The 18,808-nt window shown below is 41.6% G+C and overlaps 1 protein-coding gene across 5 annotated transcripts in view; it reads right to left on the bottom strand.

The window, feature by feature from the left end:
• Nucleotides 1–60: 60 nt before the first annotated feature.
• Nucleotides 61–18,808, bottom strand: part of ndst3 (N-deacetylase/N-sulfotransferase (heparan glucosaminyl) 3) — a 49,241-nt gene continuing 30,493 nt past the window's right edge. For 3 of the 5 annotated variants that reach the window (XM_029850140.1, XM_029850139.1, XM_029850141.1), the window contains 9 exons: nt 13,828–13,956; nt 6,881–7,063; nt 6,346–6,442; nt 5,500–5,623; nt 4,870–5,044; nt 4,499–4,669; nt 3,857–3,966; nt 2,548–2,650; nt 61–2,161 (listed from right to left, as the gene is read on the bottom strand). In XM_029850140.1, the coding sequence (XP_029706000.1) occupies nt 2,012–2,161; nt 2,548–2,650; nt 3,857–3,966; nt 4,499–4,669; nt 4,870–5,044; nt 5,500–5,623; nt 6,346–6,442; nt 6,881–7,063; nt 13,828–13,956 (1,242 nt within the window). In that variant the 3' untranslated portion in view covers nt 61–2,011. The remainder of the gene's footprint in view (nt 2,162–2,547; nt 2,651–3,856; nt 3,967–4,498; nt 4,670–4,869; nt 5,045–5,499; nt 5,624–6,345; nt 6,443–6,880; nt 7,064–13,827; nt 13,957–18,808) is intronic. The other 2 variants (XM_029850143.1, XM_029850142.1) reach the window with 2 other exon arrangements.

Here is an 18,808-nt window from a genome sequence, read left to right as displayed (position 1 = left end):
GCTCGTATACATTTATTCATCGGGTTTTTGTTTTTTTTAAATGTATTTTTGGTTTTGCTCCACTGGACAAATGTTGTAAATGAGCCTTTCCACTGAGGGCGCCATCCAGCGGCCAAAATCACACAGTGCAACATTCATTTAGATTTATCAAATGCAATAACATCTCCTGTAACTGATCAAAAGATTGTAATTACTTTTATTCCTGTCTGTGGCTGAACAGATCCCAGAGCTCTCAAATATGTTTGCACTAAATCTGAGAGACTTACTGAGCCCATTTCATGTCGTGTTGCTTCAGTTATGTCAAATGTTTCCTTTAACATTTACTGTAGCATACTGGAGCAACAGATCTAAACTCAACAGCCTGACACAGCCAACTTGGCTGCTACGTATGGTGAAGAAAGACACAGGCTAAGTTGAAATGGACAAACATAATAATAAACTAAAGATAATTGTGCTTTGGAAGGTTGATGCAGTGGTTCAATAGTTTTAAAAACAAACTGGCAGGGTCCTCAAAGTGGTAACCTGCCAGTCTGCCAAGAGAGTGAAAATCAGCCATGGTGCTGACACTCAGTCAAAGAGAGAAATGTCAGAAGGTCACAGTCATTCTCCAGCAGCAAAGTCAACCAAAAGACTGAGCGAAAGACCAGACGTCCACAGTTTGAGCCTTGATTAACCATCGAAGGGAGGAACACACACACTTTTGTCGTGATCCCATTTGAACACGTTTCAAAAGCTGTGGTTTCCATCACATTTTACTTAATCTGTAAATCTGTTATTGATTTGGTCCGTTATTGCTGTTACCACTTTTCAGTAGTGGTACAGTGTTGTGTTGTGTTGTAGTGAGGTGAGGTGTTGCGCTGTCATGCATTGTATTGTGACGTGTTGTGTAACAGCACAATCAACGTGTGGCAGGATGTTTACAGTGTCCCTAGGACGTGTGTGTAGCCTGAATGTGATGAAGTGGTTTCTCTTTGTAGTTTTAGCAGATATTTGATGCAGCTGCTCGTCCAACTGAGCCACATGCGTCTCAAGCGCCCCCAGGCTCACCTGGGTTTTCTCAGAGATAAACAAGAGGCTGAGCCTTCACTTGTTTTCACTGGTTTTTAATGTTGGATTCTGGGTTTGACATTAAGGTTTGTTTGTTTTTGCCTTCAAACTGAAGATCGGTGGTTTAAAAAAAACGATACAAGGAAATACAAATGATGCAGAAAAAAGGCAGTTACAGCAACTATGATGGGAAGGAGTTTGGGAGATTTCTTGAGTTTTGTCCAGTTGTCCTTCCACATAGTCCTCATGCTGACATCACCAGTGGACATGAAATCCATCTTGAACTTTTCTTGGGGCTTTAGTTTCAGTCCTGTGTGAGGGCCACAGCAAAGCCAGCTGAAATTGGCCACAATGAATTAGAAAGGAATTGCTTTTAACTCAGGGGGAGTCTTAGAGAACCTCATGTCAGAAAGACCATGAACAGCTGACCAGCGCCGTTTTGCTATTACAAAATGGAACTTCAAAATAAAAGCAGCATGTGGCACTCAAAGGAGTTTAGAACATGGTTTAGGTTGTGTCATCACCCTAGCCCCTCCACCTTTCCCAGAGCTGTCCTGCTCCTCAGTTCATTGCTTTCTTCTCTGCCTTTTCATGACATCTGCTTCCTTCAGCAGCTTCACAGCTCCAAGCTGAAACAAGTACTGAAGGCCTTGATTTCATTTAAGGGTACCCAAAAAAGGCCTCAGGGGTCCTGATCCTGATTCTCATCAACCTCTGATCTTTGACCTCATGACTTTAGCTTCGGCTTACGGGTGCAAAGCTTATCTAACCTTCAGAAAGAGGGAGAGAGAGAGGGGATGGAAAAGAAAATAGGGATGAGGGAAAGGATGTGAGGTGGGAGAATAATTATTTGTCACAATTTTGTTTTTCTTCATTGCAGTAAAAGGTCAGGAAGGACTGTACCATGGTTCCATCCTGGTTTGTTTATGAGACATTACCTGTTCTACTGTATGTCACTTGAATATTACCGGTATATATGCAGAAGATGATCAATGCTGCTGACCTTCTGAAGCTCTTCTCTGAGCCAGGAGGGAAGTGGCAATCCAAGGCGATGCAGCAGCTTTGACAGCTCCACATTGTGTTCCCTGTAGTATTTGGACAGGTACGCATGTGCCTGAGGGGAAAAAGGTCGGGCACACAAAGATGTGAAGGGCAGAAAGACCAGAACAAAAGAAACCACATCAAATGTGAGGGCATTTAGTACAAAGTGGGTGGATCTTAAGCCATTAAAGAGGATGGAAAAACCTTTGTCAAATCTTTTCATTCTTTGTTTTCTCAATAGGCAGTTAAATTATAGTTCACATTAGCAGCTAAGATTTGTGAGAAATATAGACTGTTGTCATCTTAAACCAGAGTCTTGACTTTGATGTCAGGAGCTGCAGACCCCCCAAACCACCCACAATTTGGGGCTTTGTGGCATGACTTTGATTTAGGTGTGTGCTGTTTCTATCACTGTGTCATTTTTCCTCATTGGCCAGAACTGGAGGAGGAGCATGGTACCTGTGGCTCCATGGGGGGGTATTTTCTCCCTTTACTCTTTCCCAAACATTTTGTTCTTCCTCCCTCGAGGAGCTGGCACCAAAAGCCCTTCTGAGGATCAAACCTGAGGGAAGAAGAAAACAGCAGCGCCCAGGAGTGAAATAACCTGACAGAAAAACTAAATTAAACTTCTTTGTTTCTTGATTATTAAACAGTCTTTCTTCTACCCTTAACCAGGAGCCACCATCAGCAGTGCATGTGACAGCCTTCACAGGCATGGAGAAGGAAGATGACATGGCCAATAAACACAGTAAATGTACAGTATATTGCCAAGGTTACTATACTGTATATGAATGTTGATATGTACAATGTGGACACCAGTCTACATAAACTATAGATAGACGGAGGAAAAGACAATTGTTACTGCTAATAGTAGCAGCCGTGTGGGTTGGATGGAGAGATGCAAATATTGTTCTTTATGTGCATCAGTGGGAGAACAAAAGTTAGTTTGAGTCTCCCCTTCAGTCAGCTCTGACATGACAGGCGGAGGGAAGGAAGAAGAGGGGGATTAAATAAAAGGCTGCAGTCTTGAGGATCTGTCTGGCTGCTGTCATGTTCGAAGAATGGAAAAGAGAAAAGAGAGATTAAGCTTTCGTGGACTCAAAGCCAATGCACAACGCCATGATGCACGTGCACAATATAGCACCCAAACATGCACGATGTTTCTCTATGAATTTCTTTACAATTTGTATTCAATTTGTATTCGTGAGGGCTTGTGTAGATAGAGGTCCTCTCTGGCCAAAAGTCTTTCTACAGGTTCCACGGCTCTCAGAGCAGATGTCTTTCTGATAAACTCTTTCAATGGCCATTGCAAACCTCAAAAGAATGAATGAATAAATAAATAAAATAGTGTTTAAGTCATCCAATTTTAAAATGTTTTGGTGGAACATGGACATACATTACTAAGATAATTTATTTTATGTTTACTGCATGTCATCCTTGTTCTTTGTTTTATAAAAACAACATGATTCCTTCCATCAGGGATGCAGCCTTTTCTTCATTTTGAACTATCAAAATCACTTTGGTTGCCTTTCTTGTGACCACATAACACAGCTGATTCTTTCATTCTGCTCTGGAAATGCAGGGAGTTCCTGTCTGAAAGCAAGTCAAACATGGGAGCTGAACACTCAGTTGACCAACCTTTACCACTAGATTTCAGGATTTGTAGAGGTTTAGCCATAAAAATCAAGCAGGCGTGAGTAAAAGCTGTTTTGAAACCCAGTTAAGTTAGTGGACAGGCAGTAACAGACAGACATCAAGAGAGGCTCACGTGAGAGCTTGGGAGTAGTTGAGGTGAGGAGTCACTCCCAGGAACTTTTGGACCTCATCCATCACTGTTGCAGGATCAGTTCTCAGCTGATGGCCATCGATGATCAGAACCTACAAACATACTCATACTGTACTGGTGCACAATCAATCAATCAGTCAGTCAGTCAGTCAGTCAGTCAGTCAGTCAGTCAGTCAGTCAGTCAGTCAGTCAGTCAATCAATCAATCAATCAATCTTTATTTATATAGCATCTGTTACAATCAAAATTGTTTCTAGGCGCTTTACAGAATCCCAAGGGCTGAGCCCCAACAAGCAACAATACAATACACTCCAGCAAAATACTAGTATAGAAACTGAAACCAAGCAATCCATAAAGTCATTTCTGGCCCCTACATGTTAAATGTTTAGTTAACAAAGATCAGAAAAAACACCTCCATCCTTCCTTTCTTCAGATTTGGGAGCAACATATAATTGGTACCTAAATGCACTTGCTCTCAATAACTCTGTTTCCTTAAACATCTGTCCTTCATTTGGATAGGGTACATTTCATACTTTAATTTGTGTTGTTTTACTACATTTAGCCACTAGGTTGTGCTGTTCTCTATCTTTTCTTTTGTTTCTCCAGACGAGTTGGCCTGGTTTACCTGGTTAGCGTGGTAGTAGGTAAGCCACCTCTCAAGGTGCGTGGAGTAAAGACCCGGGATGAGACAGCGGCTCTGGAGGGAGCGCAGGGATCCTGGAGCTCCAGGTTTGGCACTGATGACATCAAAGAAGGTGAACTGCAAGGCTGCGTGATCCTCGTGAGCCCTTTGGTGCTGGGAAAGACAAGGACATAATGTTTGAGCTGTGGCGTTATGAGAATTCATGTCTCATTGCTCAAATACATTTGGGATCCTAAAGGATGTGGTGACATTTTCTACATTGAGACTTTCCAGATAAATCAGGCCAATTGTTACTGCTCCGCAGACTGGACAGACTCTTAGTTTAAGAACTCATGAGTGGTGCTGTGCACTACCTGATACCAGCTGTAGGCTCTGTCAGAGGGGTTGATGAGCAAGGTGATGATCTTGGCCTTGGGCAGAAGGGCAGCAGCTCGCTGTGGGGCCTCCTCAGAGGGGAAATAGTTTGCGCTCTTCTCAAAAAGAAAGTCCATGGTCATATTAGAGGGCACGGGGAAAAAGTCCATGTACCTGAGACCGTAGGCAAAAGGGGAATACAATGTTTTCAAAGTCTCAAAGTTTCAAAGTTAATCTGTGTGTGAACAACTCGCCTGAAGTGAACCCATAATTTCAATTGTGCCTTACTGAGAGTTTTTGGATGACTGTGGAAGCAGCACCAGATGCATCTGCACCATCTAAGTATCCCATTTATGGGTAAATTTACAGAACCATATGTCTGTTGGCTTATGTTTGCAGGCTTAAAAAATCATTTAGAAAACTGATTTTGAGTCCTAAATGTATCAGTGAAGACAACAAGACACATTCAGTCACTCATAGCCATGAAAAAAGGGTTGTTTATAATCTCAATGGTTACCTCTGTTTTAGCTCACGAAAAGATGAACAGAATTAAAAGTAGGTAAGTGTGTGTGTGTGTGTGTGTATGTATGTGTGTGTGTGTGTGTGTGTGTGTGTGTGTGTGTCCTCACCAATCAATTCCTTTTTGGTAGTTATTGGTATTGAAGAACTGAACCTCTTCGTAAGTCTTTGGACTGGGGAAGTTACTGGATATGGAAGGATGCATGAGCAGGAAGAGATAAAGAGCTGTCGTCCCTGGAAGAAAAGACATAATTCACAACTGGCTTGTTAATTCTGCTGTCTCCCTCTCTGCCTCTCTCTCCCTCTATCTTGCTTGCTCTCTCCCTCACCCTCCCTCCCACCCTCTCCCTCTCTTTCCCTCTCTCTCTCTCTCCCTCTTCTCTCTGATTTCCCTTTGCCAAATTTATATCTTGCTGAGAGTACACTTTGCATGCGCATGCACGTTGGCTTGTTTGCATCTGCCAAGCTCACAGGCCTCCTCATCAAATGATTCCAAATGGTGTTGGCCCTCCGTGGCGGTCGTGTGTCCTCACACACACACACACACACACACACACACACACACACACACACACACACACACACAAACACACACACGCTGGTGTACCCTGTTGCGCTGCCCAGCTCCCACATCCAGCTCTCCCCTCTGCTCCCACAAAAGCTTGATCATGTTACACAGAACAGCTACAGCAGTGCAACCTCCTCATCTTAGATGTGGTTAATAATCAGAACTTTGAATAGATGGGACTCCTGGCAACACATCAGGGTATCTTCATGGATCTAAATAACATTCGAATTTGATCTTTAAGTATCCTCTTTTGTTTGTGAGACAAAGGGCAGGGCTCCATGGCTCAATGCCACATTTCCCTGCCCTTTTGCTTCCCAACATGAGAAAGGGTGCATTAGGATGTTTTTCTGTTGTTTTGTATGTAATTGTTGGTCTATGTGTGTCTTACCTGTTTTCTGAGGTCCTACAACCATGAACTTGGGTAACCTGTCGCAGGTTTTTTCTTTAGACCAGATGTCTTTGTGCCGCTTGTCATCACATGGATTCTACAGAATCACAGGTGAGAAGGGAGGAAATTCGTTCATAGCAGCATAAATAGCTATAAAAGCATATCAAGCTATGCACATTTGTTCATTGTATAGGGTTTACTGAACCAGATTACCGGTACATATTTTGTCCTAAAAGGAAAATATAAGCATCCTGTTTGTTTTGAGCGTGAAGCTCAAGTAAGATGTGCACATCTCTTTCAACACAACATGTAAAAACCTAAATAATAACACAGTCACAAAAAGAGTCACATAAACACCCTCACTTGAGTCAGTCCACCCAAAATTCCACTGTTTTTTGACCAACTCAGTGTTATTATATGTTCATAGTCTGCAGTGAAGGTGCTCCTCTCACTGGTGGAGAGTCCTCACAATAACTGCCCGGGACAAAAGAAGACAAGAGTAGACAAGTTGGGATAAATACCCATGCAAACACACCTGCCAGAGGGGGTTTCTTTGTTCAGGAAAAAGCTGGAAGTACTTGTGAGCAAGTTGCAAAGGTGGGAGAGTGTGGAGTTCCAGGTTTGTCCATGAGTGAAGAAAGGAAGCCAGGTGGACAAATGTGTACAGACCCAGCCGATCGTTGCCATAGTTGGACAGGTGGGTCATGAAAATACTGATCTGAAGAAGAGAGAAGGCAAAAAAAAAAAAACATCAAGAAAGATATATGTACATTTTGTATTTTACATTCTCATTCTTCAGCCTCCAAGTTGGAAAATCAAAGAAGGGAGAGTCAACTGTTCCTACTGTGGAAAACAAAGATCATTTCTCATCTCTGGTGCTGTTAGCATCATTAACAGTCCAGCTAGCCTGTGTCCTCTTGTCATTTCTAAATTTATATTGTGCAGACTGACAAGAGTTAAACCAGAGGGTGTGTGCCTCCAGGAGCAAGGATTTATGGGATACACCAGGTCCAGGGACATGTCTTTATGTGCTGCTGACCAGGGCACCGTTGATTTAACCTGAAATAACTCAATGTGTTTCCGTGTCATGTCTCGCTGGTTTTAATGTTTGTCTCTTTTATCATTCAAATCAAATCAAATCAATCTTTATTTATATAGCGTCTTTTAGAATCAAAATTGTTTCAAGGCGCTTTCCAGAATCCCAGGGCCTAACCCCAGACAAGCAACAGTGGCAAGGAAAAACTCCCCTTTAACAGGAAGAAACCTTGAGCAGGACCAGGCTCATGTAGGGGGACCCTCCTGCTGATGGCTGGCTGGGTAAAGAGAGAGGAGAGGAGAGGAGAGGAGAGGAGAGGAGAGGAGAGGAGAGGAGAGGAGAGGAGAGGAGAGGAGAGGAGAGGAGAGGAGAGGAGAGGAGAAGGAGAAGGAGAGGAGAAGGAGGGGGAAGAGGAAGAGGAAGAGGAAGAGGAAGAGGAGAGGAGAGGAGAGGAGAGGAAACCATGACCCAGTGGGGTGACAGAGGCCTGTCAGGTGATCATGTTTCCGGACCCCGGCAGCCTTGGCCTATAACAGCATAGCTAAGATGTTAACCTATTTATTAGATGACCCCTTAAGTATGATAATTTGTCTGTCTATAATAGTAACTGGAACTACAGAATTAGTAACAATAAGCTTTTTCAAAGAGGTAGGTTTTAAGCCTAATCTTAAAGGTAGTGATGGAGTCAGCCTCCCGTACCTGGACAGGGAGCTGGTTCCATAGCAGGGGGGCCTGGTAGCTAAACGCTCGGCCCCCCATTCTACTCCTAGAAACTCTGGGAACCACAACAAGACCAGCATTCTGAGAGCGGAGCGGTCTATTGGGCTGGTAAGGTATCACTAGCTCCTCCAGGTAGGATGGAGCTAGGCCTCTGAGGACCTTGTAGGTCAAAAGAAGGGTTTTAAAAATTATTCTAAATTTAACGGGCAGCCAATGAAGAGATGCCAGTACAGGAGTTATGTGATCTCTTTTGTCAATACCTGTCAGAACTCTGGCTGCAGCATTTGGGCTGGAGGCTTCTTAAAGAGTTGTTTGGACACCCTGATAATAAAGAATTTCAATAGTCCAGCCTGGAAGTAACAAATGCATGGACTAACTTTTCAGCATCATGCCGCGTCAGTAGCTTCCTGATCTTTGTGATGTTTCTCAAGTGGAAAAAGGCACTTCTAGAGACTGTTTTAATGTGTGAGTTGAAGGAGAGATTTTGGTCAAAAGTTACTCCTAGACTCCTCACAGAGAGACTAGATGTTAATGAGATACCATCTAGAGTGAACATGTGATCTAATCTATCCCTGAGAGGTTCAAGCCCAAACACCATGACCTCAGTTTTTCCTGAGTTAAGGAGGAGGAAATTTGAAGACATCCAGGACTTTATGTCTTTAAGACAGGTCTGAAGCTTCACTAACCTCTCTGTCTCCTCTGGTTTCATGGATAAATGTGTCATCAGCATAACAATGAAGATTTATCCCATGCTGCCGAATAATGTTCCCTAAAGGAAGCATGTCCAATCTGAAGAGGATTGGTCCAAGTACAGAACCTTGAGGAACTCCGTGGCTAACCCTACTGAATGAGGAGGGAACACCATGGACATGAGCAAACTGGTATCTATCAGATAAATATGATCTAAACCAGTCTAGTGTTGTCCCTTTAATCCCAATCACATGTTCCAGTCTATGTAACAGGATGCTGTGATCAACTGTATCAAAAGCAGCACTGAGGTCCAGCAGAACCAGCATAGAGACCAGTTCATGATCTGAAGCTATAAGAAGATCATTAGTAACTTCAAGAATTGCTGTTTCTGTGCTGTGATGAGCTCTAAAGCCTGACTGAAACATCTCAAACAGGCTGTTTCTCTGCAGGTGCTGCAGTAACTGAGTCACCACCACCTTCTCAAGAACTTTAGAGATAAAAGGAAGGTTGGATATTGGCCTATAATTTGCAACAGGATACAACAGGATCCAGTAATGTTTTTTTAAGCAACGGCTTAATCACTGCCACCTTGTAGGACCGGGGTACATAACCTGTCACTAAAGAACCATTGATCTGGTCCAGGATAGAACTGCCTATCAATGGTAAAACATCCTTCAACAGGTGTGTTGGGATGGGATCTAAAAGACACGTGGTGGTCTTGGATTTCTGAATAAGCGATGACGCCTCAGAAAAATATATAGGGCTGAAGGAGTTGATCATTTATTGATAATATAACCTTTCAAAATGTGGCACTCTCAGGAATTCAACAGCAAGATCAACAACTAGATCAACAACTGGATCAACAATGGTGGTTTTTGCTCCTCATAGATACAAACTACCCTCGCAAAGTCTTTGTCCATGCTGGTACAGGGACTGTCCACACTTCCATGCTGATCAAAGACACAAGCTTAGATAACTTCTACAGTCAAATCCAAATGCATTCCCCAATGAGGGCCAGTGCACCCATCCCGCACTTGTGCTCACTGAGCCCAGGTGGCCTGGCCTGTTCTATGGATAGAACATCAGCAGATGTTAAACACCAGAGTGGGACACCTGTGGAGGGGCCACCTTAGAGGCCTCATCACTGCAACAATGGTCAGTTTGGAGCATCACTCTCAAAGATGGCTGTAATTAAATCTGACAGCACAAACGTCCCTTCGCATTAGCAGGTTATTTTTTTACCATCTCATCAGCTGATAATTATCATCATGATAAATACAACTCACAGGAGAACACAGGAGAACACAATTTAAAACAAGCTAATACACATCAACACAAGTGAACACATGGTGAACACAGGTAAACACAAATGAGCACAATATAACCCAAGTTAACACAATTGAACACAAGTAAACACAAATGAAGACAAGTGAACACAAGTGAACACAAGAAAACACAGGTCACCACAAGTGAACACAATCTAACACAAGTGAACATAAGTGAACACAAGTACACAAGTGAACACAAGTAAACACGAGTAAACAGCGGTGAAAAACAAGCAAGTCTGAAACAAGATAAAAATTAAAAAAGGTGTTTTTTGCTTCAAACTGGAGGTGTGTAAACAAAAAAATACCAAAGTTGTGTGTGTTTTTTGTGTGAGAGAGTGACAGAAGAATAACTTGGAATTCAATGAATGGAATCTTTTTTCTGTCTCATTTCTACAAATTTGATTGCTTTGTGTACATTTGATTAAAAAAAATGTAAACAAAGCCTGACACAGAAACAGAGAAGTGAGAATTATCTTAATTTTAATCTCAACGGCCCGTTTACTCAGCTCCATTACCCCCCTTGTCTGATCCTCAACATCCATTTGATGTTGATGTTTTTTTTGCCTCTTTCCTCTGAACAATCTCATGCTGACCCAGATGTTCTGATGAACCGTGTCAGTCCAGCATCAAACGCTCTCACACACGCACATAAACACAGAGACACATACACAGACACACACATTTGTGTGCACAGAGATGCCATGTCTGAAGAGATTAATATTTGATATAATATTTGTATCATATATTTGGTGATATGCTTCTATCTATCTATCTATCTATCTATCTATCTATCTATCTATCTATCTATCTATCTATCTATCTATCTGTCTGTCTGTCTGTCTGTCTGTCTACCCATCCAGTTGTAGCAGCCTGTTTCCAATCCAAATCACTTAGTTTCACATATATTTGTCCCTGATTGAATTGTTATTGCTACTAAAATGAGGTCTCTTGCTGTCTGTCTGTCTGTCTGTCTGTCTGTCTGTCTGTCTGTCTGTCTGTCTGTCTGTCTGTCTCTCTTTCATGCACACACACAAACACACACACAGACACACACACACACACACACACACACACACACACACACACACACACACACACACACACACACACACACACACACACAGATATCACCAGTCTCTCTCACTCTCACCATAATCGTCCTGTCTCCCCTTCATGCTTGCAGGCTACCTCTCTATCTCAAAGTATCTGTCTCATCAGGGGATAATTGAAGAAAATCAATATAAGACAGCAGTGAAAATATCAATACATAATTTCAGGTCCATTTATGCAGCTCTAGTCAACATTTGACTTTCTTTCTTTTTTGGTGCTAATTTTATTTTCTACTCCATGTTGGATTGAAATTTTATGTGTGTGTGTGTCTGTGTGTGTGTGTGTGTGTGTGTGTGTGTGTGTGTGTGTGTGTTTGTGTAAAAGCCTTCAGATGCCAGATGCCAGACCAACTAAAGATATTACACAATTTGAAATTGGCCAAAAAGAAAAAAGGAAGAGTGACAGAAGGCCATCAGTGAAAGGAGAGGAAGGCTTAGGGACAAGAGAATGAGTAATTCACAGATTGTGCTGATATTGGCTGTTTGGCTAATAAGCTTAGCGGCAGAGCTGTGCGCTAAATGTCAATTCTGATATGCAGCATGTCTACAGCCCTGTTTGTGTCAACTCTATGGACACAAACACACATGCACAGAGACCTGACAGCAACACTTTTCGTGTGTGTGTGTGTGTGTGTGTGTGTGTGTGTGTGTGTTTCTATGTGTCTGGATTCTCAAGTAACAGAAGACGCCGTGACCTGAAAATTAAATCTTAATCTGTCTGCCACCTTCTGTCAGTGCTCTTCCAGTTTTCCTGCCCCCCTGCAGCTCCTCTTCCCTTCATCCCTGTGGACATTTATTGGGGAATGTCTTGTTCCCTACTGTCTGTTTGCCAGGTTAAGGTGGTCTGATTGATTGTGGCACATATGTGCGACAGGGAACTCAATGACCGCTGCAGCCTGGAGCAATATAAATGGATCTAATCATTGAGACATACACACCCACGTGCACAAAAACAGACATGCATCACACATGCACATGTTAGCATACAGAGTATGTTAGCTCAAGAAATGCTAAATGTGATTTAAAATCAGTGAATGGGAAGTGACAACATTACCAATGTGCAGATCATCAAACAACAGAACCACCCCAGGGAGCTAAAGCTGTGAGCTGTGGAAAACTATTGATCACACACACACACAAATGAAAGCTTAAATGGATACATGGTTGTATGTGTGAGTGTGTTACATAAAAGAAGGCTCAGCTTGATTAATGTTTCAATTGTTTCTAAGCTCTCGAGGACCTTTTCTTTCACTAACAGACCAAACCAGAGATATTCATATGGCTGAAGAAAGAGTAAAGCATTGAGCAAGAAGCACAAAAGAGTAAGGAAGCTGAGGACGAATTCTAATTAGCTGTTGTGTATTTCTGGCTTTCAAGAAGAAATTCAGCCATTGTGTAACGTATATGAGCCCTTATGTGAAAGAGATAGAAAGGAACAGCAAGCATGCAGAGGCTCCCCTCTCGGTTCTCAGGGCTCATGTTGAGATGACATCAGTGGTGATGTTAGCCAAAACCTTCGTTCTATGAGCAGAGATGTAATCTCACACACACACAAACACACACACACACACACACACACACACACACACACACACACACACACACACACTCCGCACAGCGACATTCCTAGCCCCAAATAGCCCTTATTGACCATGAGTTTGGCAGAAATTAAATTATGATTAGAATAAAAATTCTAAACTTTTTTAAATTTGAATTTCAGAAATGGAACTAAAATCGTCTAATGTGCATTTTTCATCCTTTTATAAGTTTGTGTTGATGATTTCCACTCAATGCATGAAGATAAAGGGTATTTATTACTGTACCACAACACTTTATTAAAGCTATAAATCCTTTCAAACATGTTACCGAGGCCCTTAAAAATAACAAATTCATCTCCAAAACTCTCCTTACGTCACTTTCAAAGAAACACAGTTTGCAGGTTGTAAAATTTAACCAGGAAAGATTCTGCAAAATAAATTAAACTTGAAATTTGAAAGATAAGAAGACGGACGTCAGCAAATTAGAGCACATTATAGATGCACAGGAAGAGGAACAGCAGAAACACAGCATCAAAGTGCTCCAGAGGGAGAAGGAGTCTAGATTGGCTGTGTTGACCACTTGGGAAGCACCACCGAAACCCTTCTTTCTACATCTTAATTCAAAGTGGAATCGAGCTAACCTGACATTCTCAGTGGGGGAAAGGGGAAAGGGGGACGATGTGTGGCTTTGTGAGGGCGCGCACATTTGTGTGTGTGTGTGCATGTGTGTATGTGTGTGTGCGTGTGAGACAGAAATCCCCCTGTGGTGAGATCTAATTTAAAGTGGGAAGATGAACACAGCTCTACTGTGAGAAGTAGTCCCTGACAGGAATAGACACACTCACACACACCCACACACACACACACACAGCATGTATCAGTGTGTGTGTGTGTCACAACAGTGAAAAAGACTGAACCAGACAGCCACGTTACATTTAAAGGGGAAATGGAAACTTGTATAAAAAGTAAAATGTAAGGTTACATGGATCTTAGTTGCTCCCATATTCATGTGCATGTGCATGCTCATGTGTGTGTGTATTTCTTCACTTTATCTGACTCACTGGATTGAGCAGCACTGTGAGAAACAGCTCTCCCCCACGGATGCTTTTGTCCAGCTCTTTAGGTCCGCCAGGATATTCCTTATAGTAGATGGTGTGAGTAAACAGGCCGCATGTCTGCCGAGGCAGCACCTGCACACAAACACACATCCACAAAAGCAGTGTTTTTATCTGTTTCACATAGGTGGTTCACATAAGAGAACAATAGTGAGTTGAGCGGCATGTGACCAACAGACACTAATTACAAGACAAGAACAAAAAGATTCATATATTTTCTTTAGATTTTTACTTTATTTAAAATGGTCCATTTTCAATGGGGATGAATGAGCAGGAGCAGAGTAAAGATGATCAGCAGATCTGTTTTCTCAGTACCTCCTGGCAGCTGATCCTGTCTGATGCTGATGGCAGGCGGCAGTGCTATGGTTTTCTTTTAATTCCAAATGGACTCCTTGCTCATAATTAAATTTTCACAGAATACAAGGCATCACTTTTTGAATATAAAATTACATGTTTTAGATTAATTTGGATCACACAAGACCTCATACATATTTTGCATAAAGCAGTTCTGCAGTGAATGTTCACCTTTGTGTTTCCCCTCAGTTCACCTAGCTGGAGCCAGAAGGCCCCCAAAGATGTGTGTTCATGGCCTTACTGGTCTGAAATCTCCCAGCTCGCTGAACTGGTTGTAATAGGCACATGTGAGATGATTTAGTGTGTTGCCTAGAAACACACACGTATGTGTGCGTGTGCACACATGAGTGGTTGCTACGTGATGATTGTATCATATATATTTCTTTTTGGCAGATGCTGTGGTGTCACAACCTGGGTTGATTTAATCGGGTCATGTATTTTCTGAGCTCTGCAGACCGGCTCTTCACTAGTTACCTTCACAAGTCTGGATGGAGCGGCTGTAGGACGTCTATTGAAGTAATAATCGTTTATAACGCAGTAGCTAAAAGCATACTCTGGACATAAAGCTTTTCAAAACCTTTCAAAACTTGTTCTGTACTGACATGACTGATATGATATAGGATAAATATATGATACAGAATGTTGACATGCAGGCCAATGTGTGCTGAGAAATGATGATCAATGATGAGCAATCAAACTAAAATAAAAGCAGACTTTATTGTGCCAGTATCAGTCTGGGATTTCTCAGATTATGTAGGCACACTTTGGTCCAAATGCGGCTAGGATATGTTCTAGCACCCTCCCCATGACCCCCAAGAGGTCAAAAATCTTTAAAAGAGTTGGAAAATAAACTGAGCAGAACCATTGAACATTCAAATGAAATATGGGACGATATAAAACCATATTTCTGGGATATATGATTGTTGATGATCCTGACACAATAGGACTCCCTTCATCTGATATTTGTTGAGCCACTGTCTGCATACCTGGTGATTCCTGACTGGTAGAAGATTAAATGACATTTTGGAAAGCGTAAAAGATCAATATTTTCAGACAGTGTCAGGACTTCTAATAATGTTGGTAGTTTTTCATGTATGTATCTAGGTAAGGCCAGCACAACACTGGCAGCTTTGACATCACAGTGTTTCCCAAGAACCTTAAAATGATCAATATCACTGTTGATCAATTCAAATTTATGCAAATATTCACATTCACAAGGAGAACAAAATGAAAAACACTTGTGTGATGCTGAGCACAAAGATGTTACTTTCTCCATAAAGCAGTGAATCTGAGACTTTGATAAAAACACATGCACTCACACACAGACACAGAACTGAAAGAGTCAAACAGAGAAAGAGAGAAAGAGAGGGAGAGGAAGAGAAAGGCACCAGAGCCACAGAAGCTCAGCACTATTTCACCAAACCAATTATCCACAGAGCTATAACTCAAACTGATATAGTACATTTTACACACACACACACACACACACACACACACACACACACACACACACACACACACACACACACACACACACACACACACACACACGCAGAAAATCCCATATCTCAGTGTGATTTGTTCTGATACTGTGGGTCGGCTGTAGGCGGCTCTCAATCTGCTGACAGAGACACCAAAACAACAATGTTCCTGCCTCAACTTCCTGTCCTCCTTTTAGCAAATAAGGATGGAAGAAGAGATTGTAGCATCAGAAACAGATAGACCCAAATTGTGAAACTGACAAAAAGATAGAAAAGGAAAAGAGCTTGCCAAGATTGTGAGTTTATAAGATGTCAGATGTCATGTGTTACTGTAGGTTCTTTAAACCCACAGTCCATGTGAGCAACTGTTGTTGCCACTGTTCTTTTTCCAGTTTATTACTGGAGAGAGAACAGTGGCAACAACCACTTATCTCTGATTTGGGTGACAGAATTTAGGGATAGCTCCTCACATTGTTCACTAGGAAAGTGGCTTGAATCCACCCAATATTCTCCAATAAACCTAAAGTACATGTCTTTTGATGGTGGGAGATCCCTAAATACCTGGAATAACTGCTGGTAGGGGGAAATGGTGTCAGGCAGCATTGAAACTCAAACCCAGCAGGTGCTTTGATTTCAGTGAAATCAGCAGTGCTGAGCCATTTCTGCATTCTTTTGGTGTCAGCATGCTTCGTCTTGAGGGACACTGCTGGAGGTGGGACAGGATCACAGTGGCTATTCCAGAGATCAACACCTACTGCAGATAATAGCAGGCCGTGTGCTTCTATACAGCAACAGCAGCAGCAGAAGCAGCAACAACAGCAGCAGCAGCAAGAGCAGCATAGCAGCCTAGCAGCAGCAAGAGCAACAGCAGCAGCAGTGTCAACAGCAGCAGCAAAACTCTGGTTAGCAGATTTGAATAGTGCAACTTGTGTATTTTCAGCAACCAGTAATTTATTTCAGTGTATTAAAAAATATTTCCTTCCTATTTGAAGAGAAATAAGAAGCACAAGTTCAGCTGAGCCTCCTGTATTTTCTACTGATTTTTCTTGTCAAAGAAAAGTTTGTTCACTGTTTATTTTCTGTTTTTTACATTCACTGAATGACTCGCGGGTCTCAATACCACCATATTGATGATTATTATTATACATATTATGCCCTGTCAAACTGTCAAAGTCTGATTTTGACATCTTTTATGTAACAATGACAAGTTGTCAAAAAGAAAGCAGCATTCTGGGAATGATTAGTAAAATTAAATGGCTGCCTGATCATCTTTCTTGGGAATAATTATAATACTAAGAAGAATAATGAAAAGCCACATTGACTAGTGTTGGATGTGTTATTTGTGGCAATAAGAAAGCTGTGGCACAAAGAATCTGACTGACAAGTGAATAAGAAGGAGGAAGGGAGATGGAGGGATAAAGATGAGGTTGCCAGTATGATTTTGGCTCTCTTATAACTGGCAAAAAAAATTCTGACCCGTAATAAACAACCTGCTAACATTACAACCTTTGACCAGAAAGCACAGAATAATTTATGTTGCCATGTTGGGTTTACAGCTAACAAACTCTGAAGAAATTCATGTTCAAGTCAAGGGCAAAAAAGGAGGGTTAAAGGGGTGCTGGAGGGGCTGCAGCATACCCCTGTTGCTGCGTGTAGTAGTAGCTTTTCAAATCCTTTACAGCCACTTATACACTGCACCAGCAAAACAACAAGCACATTAAATATGTTATGTGTGGAGACGTCATAAAATAAGCTTCAACAGCGAGAAAGATTCTCTTTTAGCAGTGGCGACAGATAATATTAAACAAGTAAGTCAAACAACATAGCAATGGTGTTAATATACAACAGATTTGTTGATCTAACCCAGAGGTGTCGAACTCAAATACCCAGTAGGCCAAAATTAAAAACTGGGAAAAAGTCATGGGCCAACATTGATATTTATTGAAAAAAATCTTCCTCCAGCTATAACACCTTTTGGTATGGACCCAAACTAGTTTTGCTCAACAACTGAACATGGAACAAGTAAAGCTTAACACAATACAATATTGCAAACATGCAAAATCGAAATTCAAATAAATAAAAAAAACACATCACTGGCATTCATTTCTTGTCTTTTGATTTGCAGCCTTCTGAAATAAATTTCAACAGCAATCTTTTGCAATTTAAGTTAATGTAATGCCAATAATATGTAATGCCTTTTCATCTCTTCTACTTTCTGGTGCCTTTGAGTCATTTCCAGACGCTTGTGCTTGTCTGGGTGTTGCGTTTTATAGTGTCATCTCTTGTTCTCCTTGTAATGCACATTGGCTCCACATACAAGGCAAACAGGTCTGTCTTTTAAATATCTAAACAGATATTTTGCCTCCTACCTTTTCAGAAAGGTCCTATTTTCTGCCTTTCCTTTAATCATTTTTCAGAGGGGTAGTGCCAGAATTAGCATTAGCATATAAGGTCACTACGACTACTTCCTCTTTCTTGGTGGTTGGCAAGCCACATATTGGCGATAATACCGGTGGGCCAGCTCTAATAGTCAATTGGTATGGCTTCACTGGACAAATATAATTACATTGCAGGCCAAATTTGACCCACGGGCCAGAGTTTGATACCTATGATCTAACCCAACAGCGGAAGAAAAGTATTGACTACAAAGGCTCCTCAACCTTGACCGAGCACAACCAGTCCCTAAAGTGGAGCATAGATCTTAAGCACACAATATTTTTATCATCTTTCATTTTGAAAATAATTATGTCCATAGTCTGGAAAGCTATAATTTTATTAGGATGGACCCTCAACATGGGAGGAAGGAATTAGGAGAGCCAGAACGCCTGGGGTTAATTTATGAATTTAGACTTGTCACTAATCTGCTAGTATCTGCTCTTTGGTAGTGACATAAAAGGAGAAGTTCCCATATACAGTAGCGCACAGGAGCTGTTTACATTGTTCCTATGCCCCCAGCCTCACAGCAATCCCTCCCAGTGACAACAAGTTACACATTTGTTTACATTGCAATGCTGCAAGGACTAAAAATACTCCAGCATGAAGAAGAACAAAAAGAAGATTTACATTATTGATCCCACAAGAGGAAATTCAGT

The sequence above is a fragment of the Takifugu rubripes genome, chromosome 17, assembly GCF_901000725.2.
Source record: "Takifugu rubripes chromosome 17, fTakRub1.2, whole genome shotgun sequence".
NCBI lineage: Eukaryota > Metazoa > Chordata > Actinopteri > Tetraodontiformes > Tetraodontidae > Takifugu > Takifugu rubripes.
Note: the sequence above shows the minus strand (reverse complement) of the source record. Positions and strands in the feature narration are given on the sequence as shown.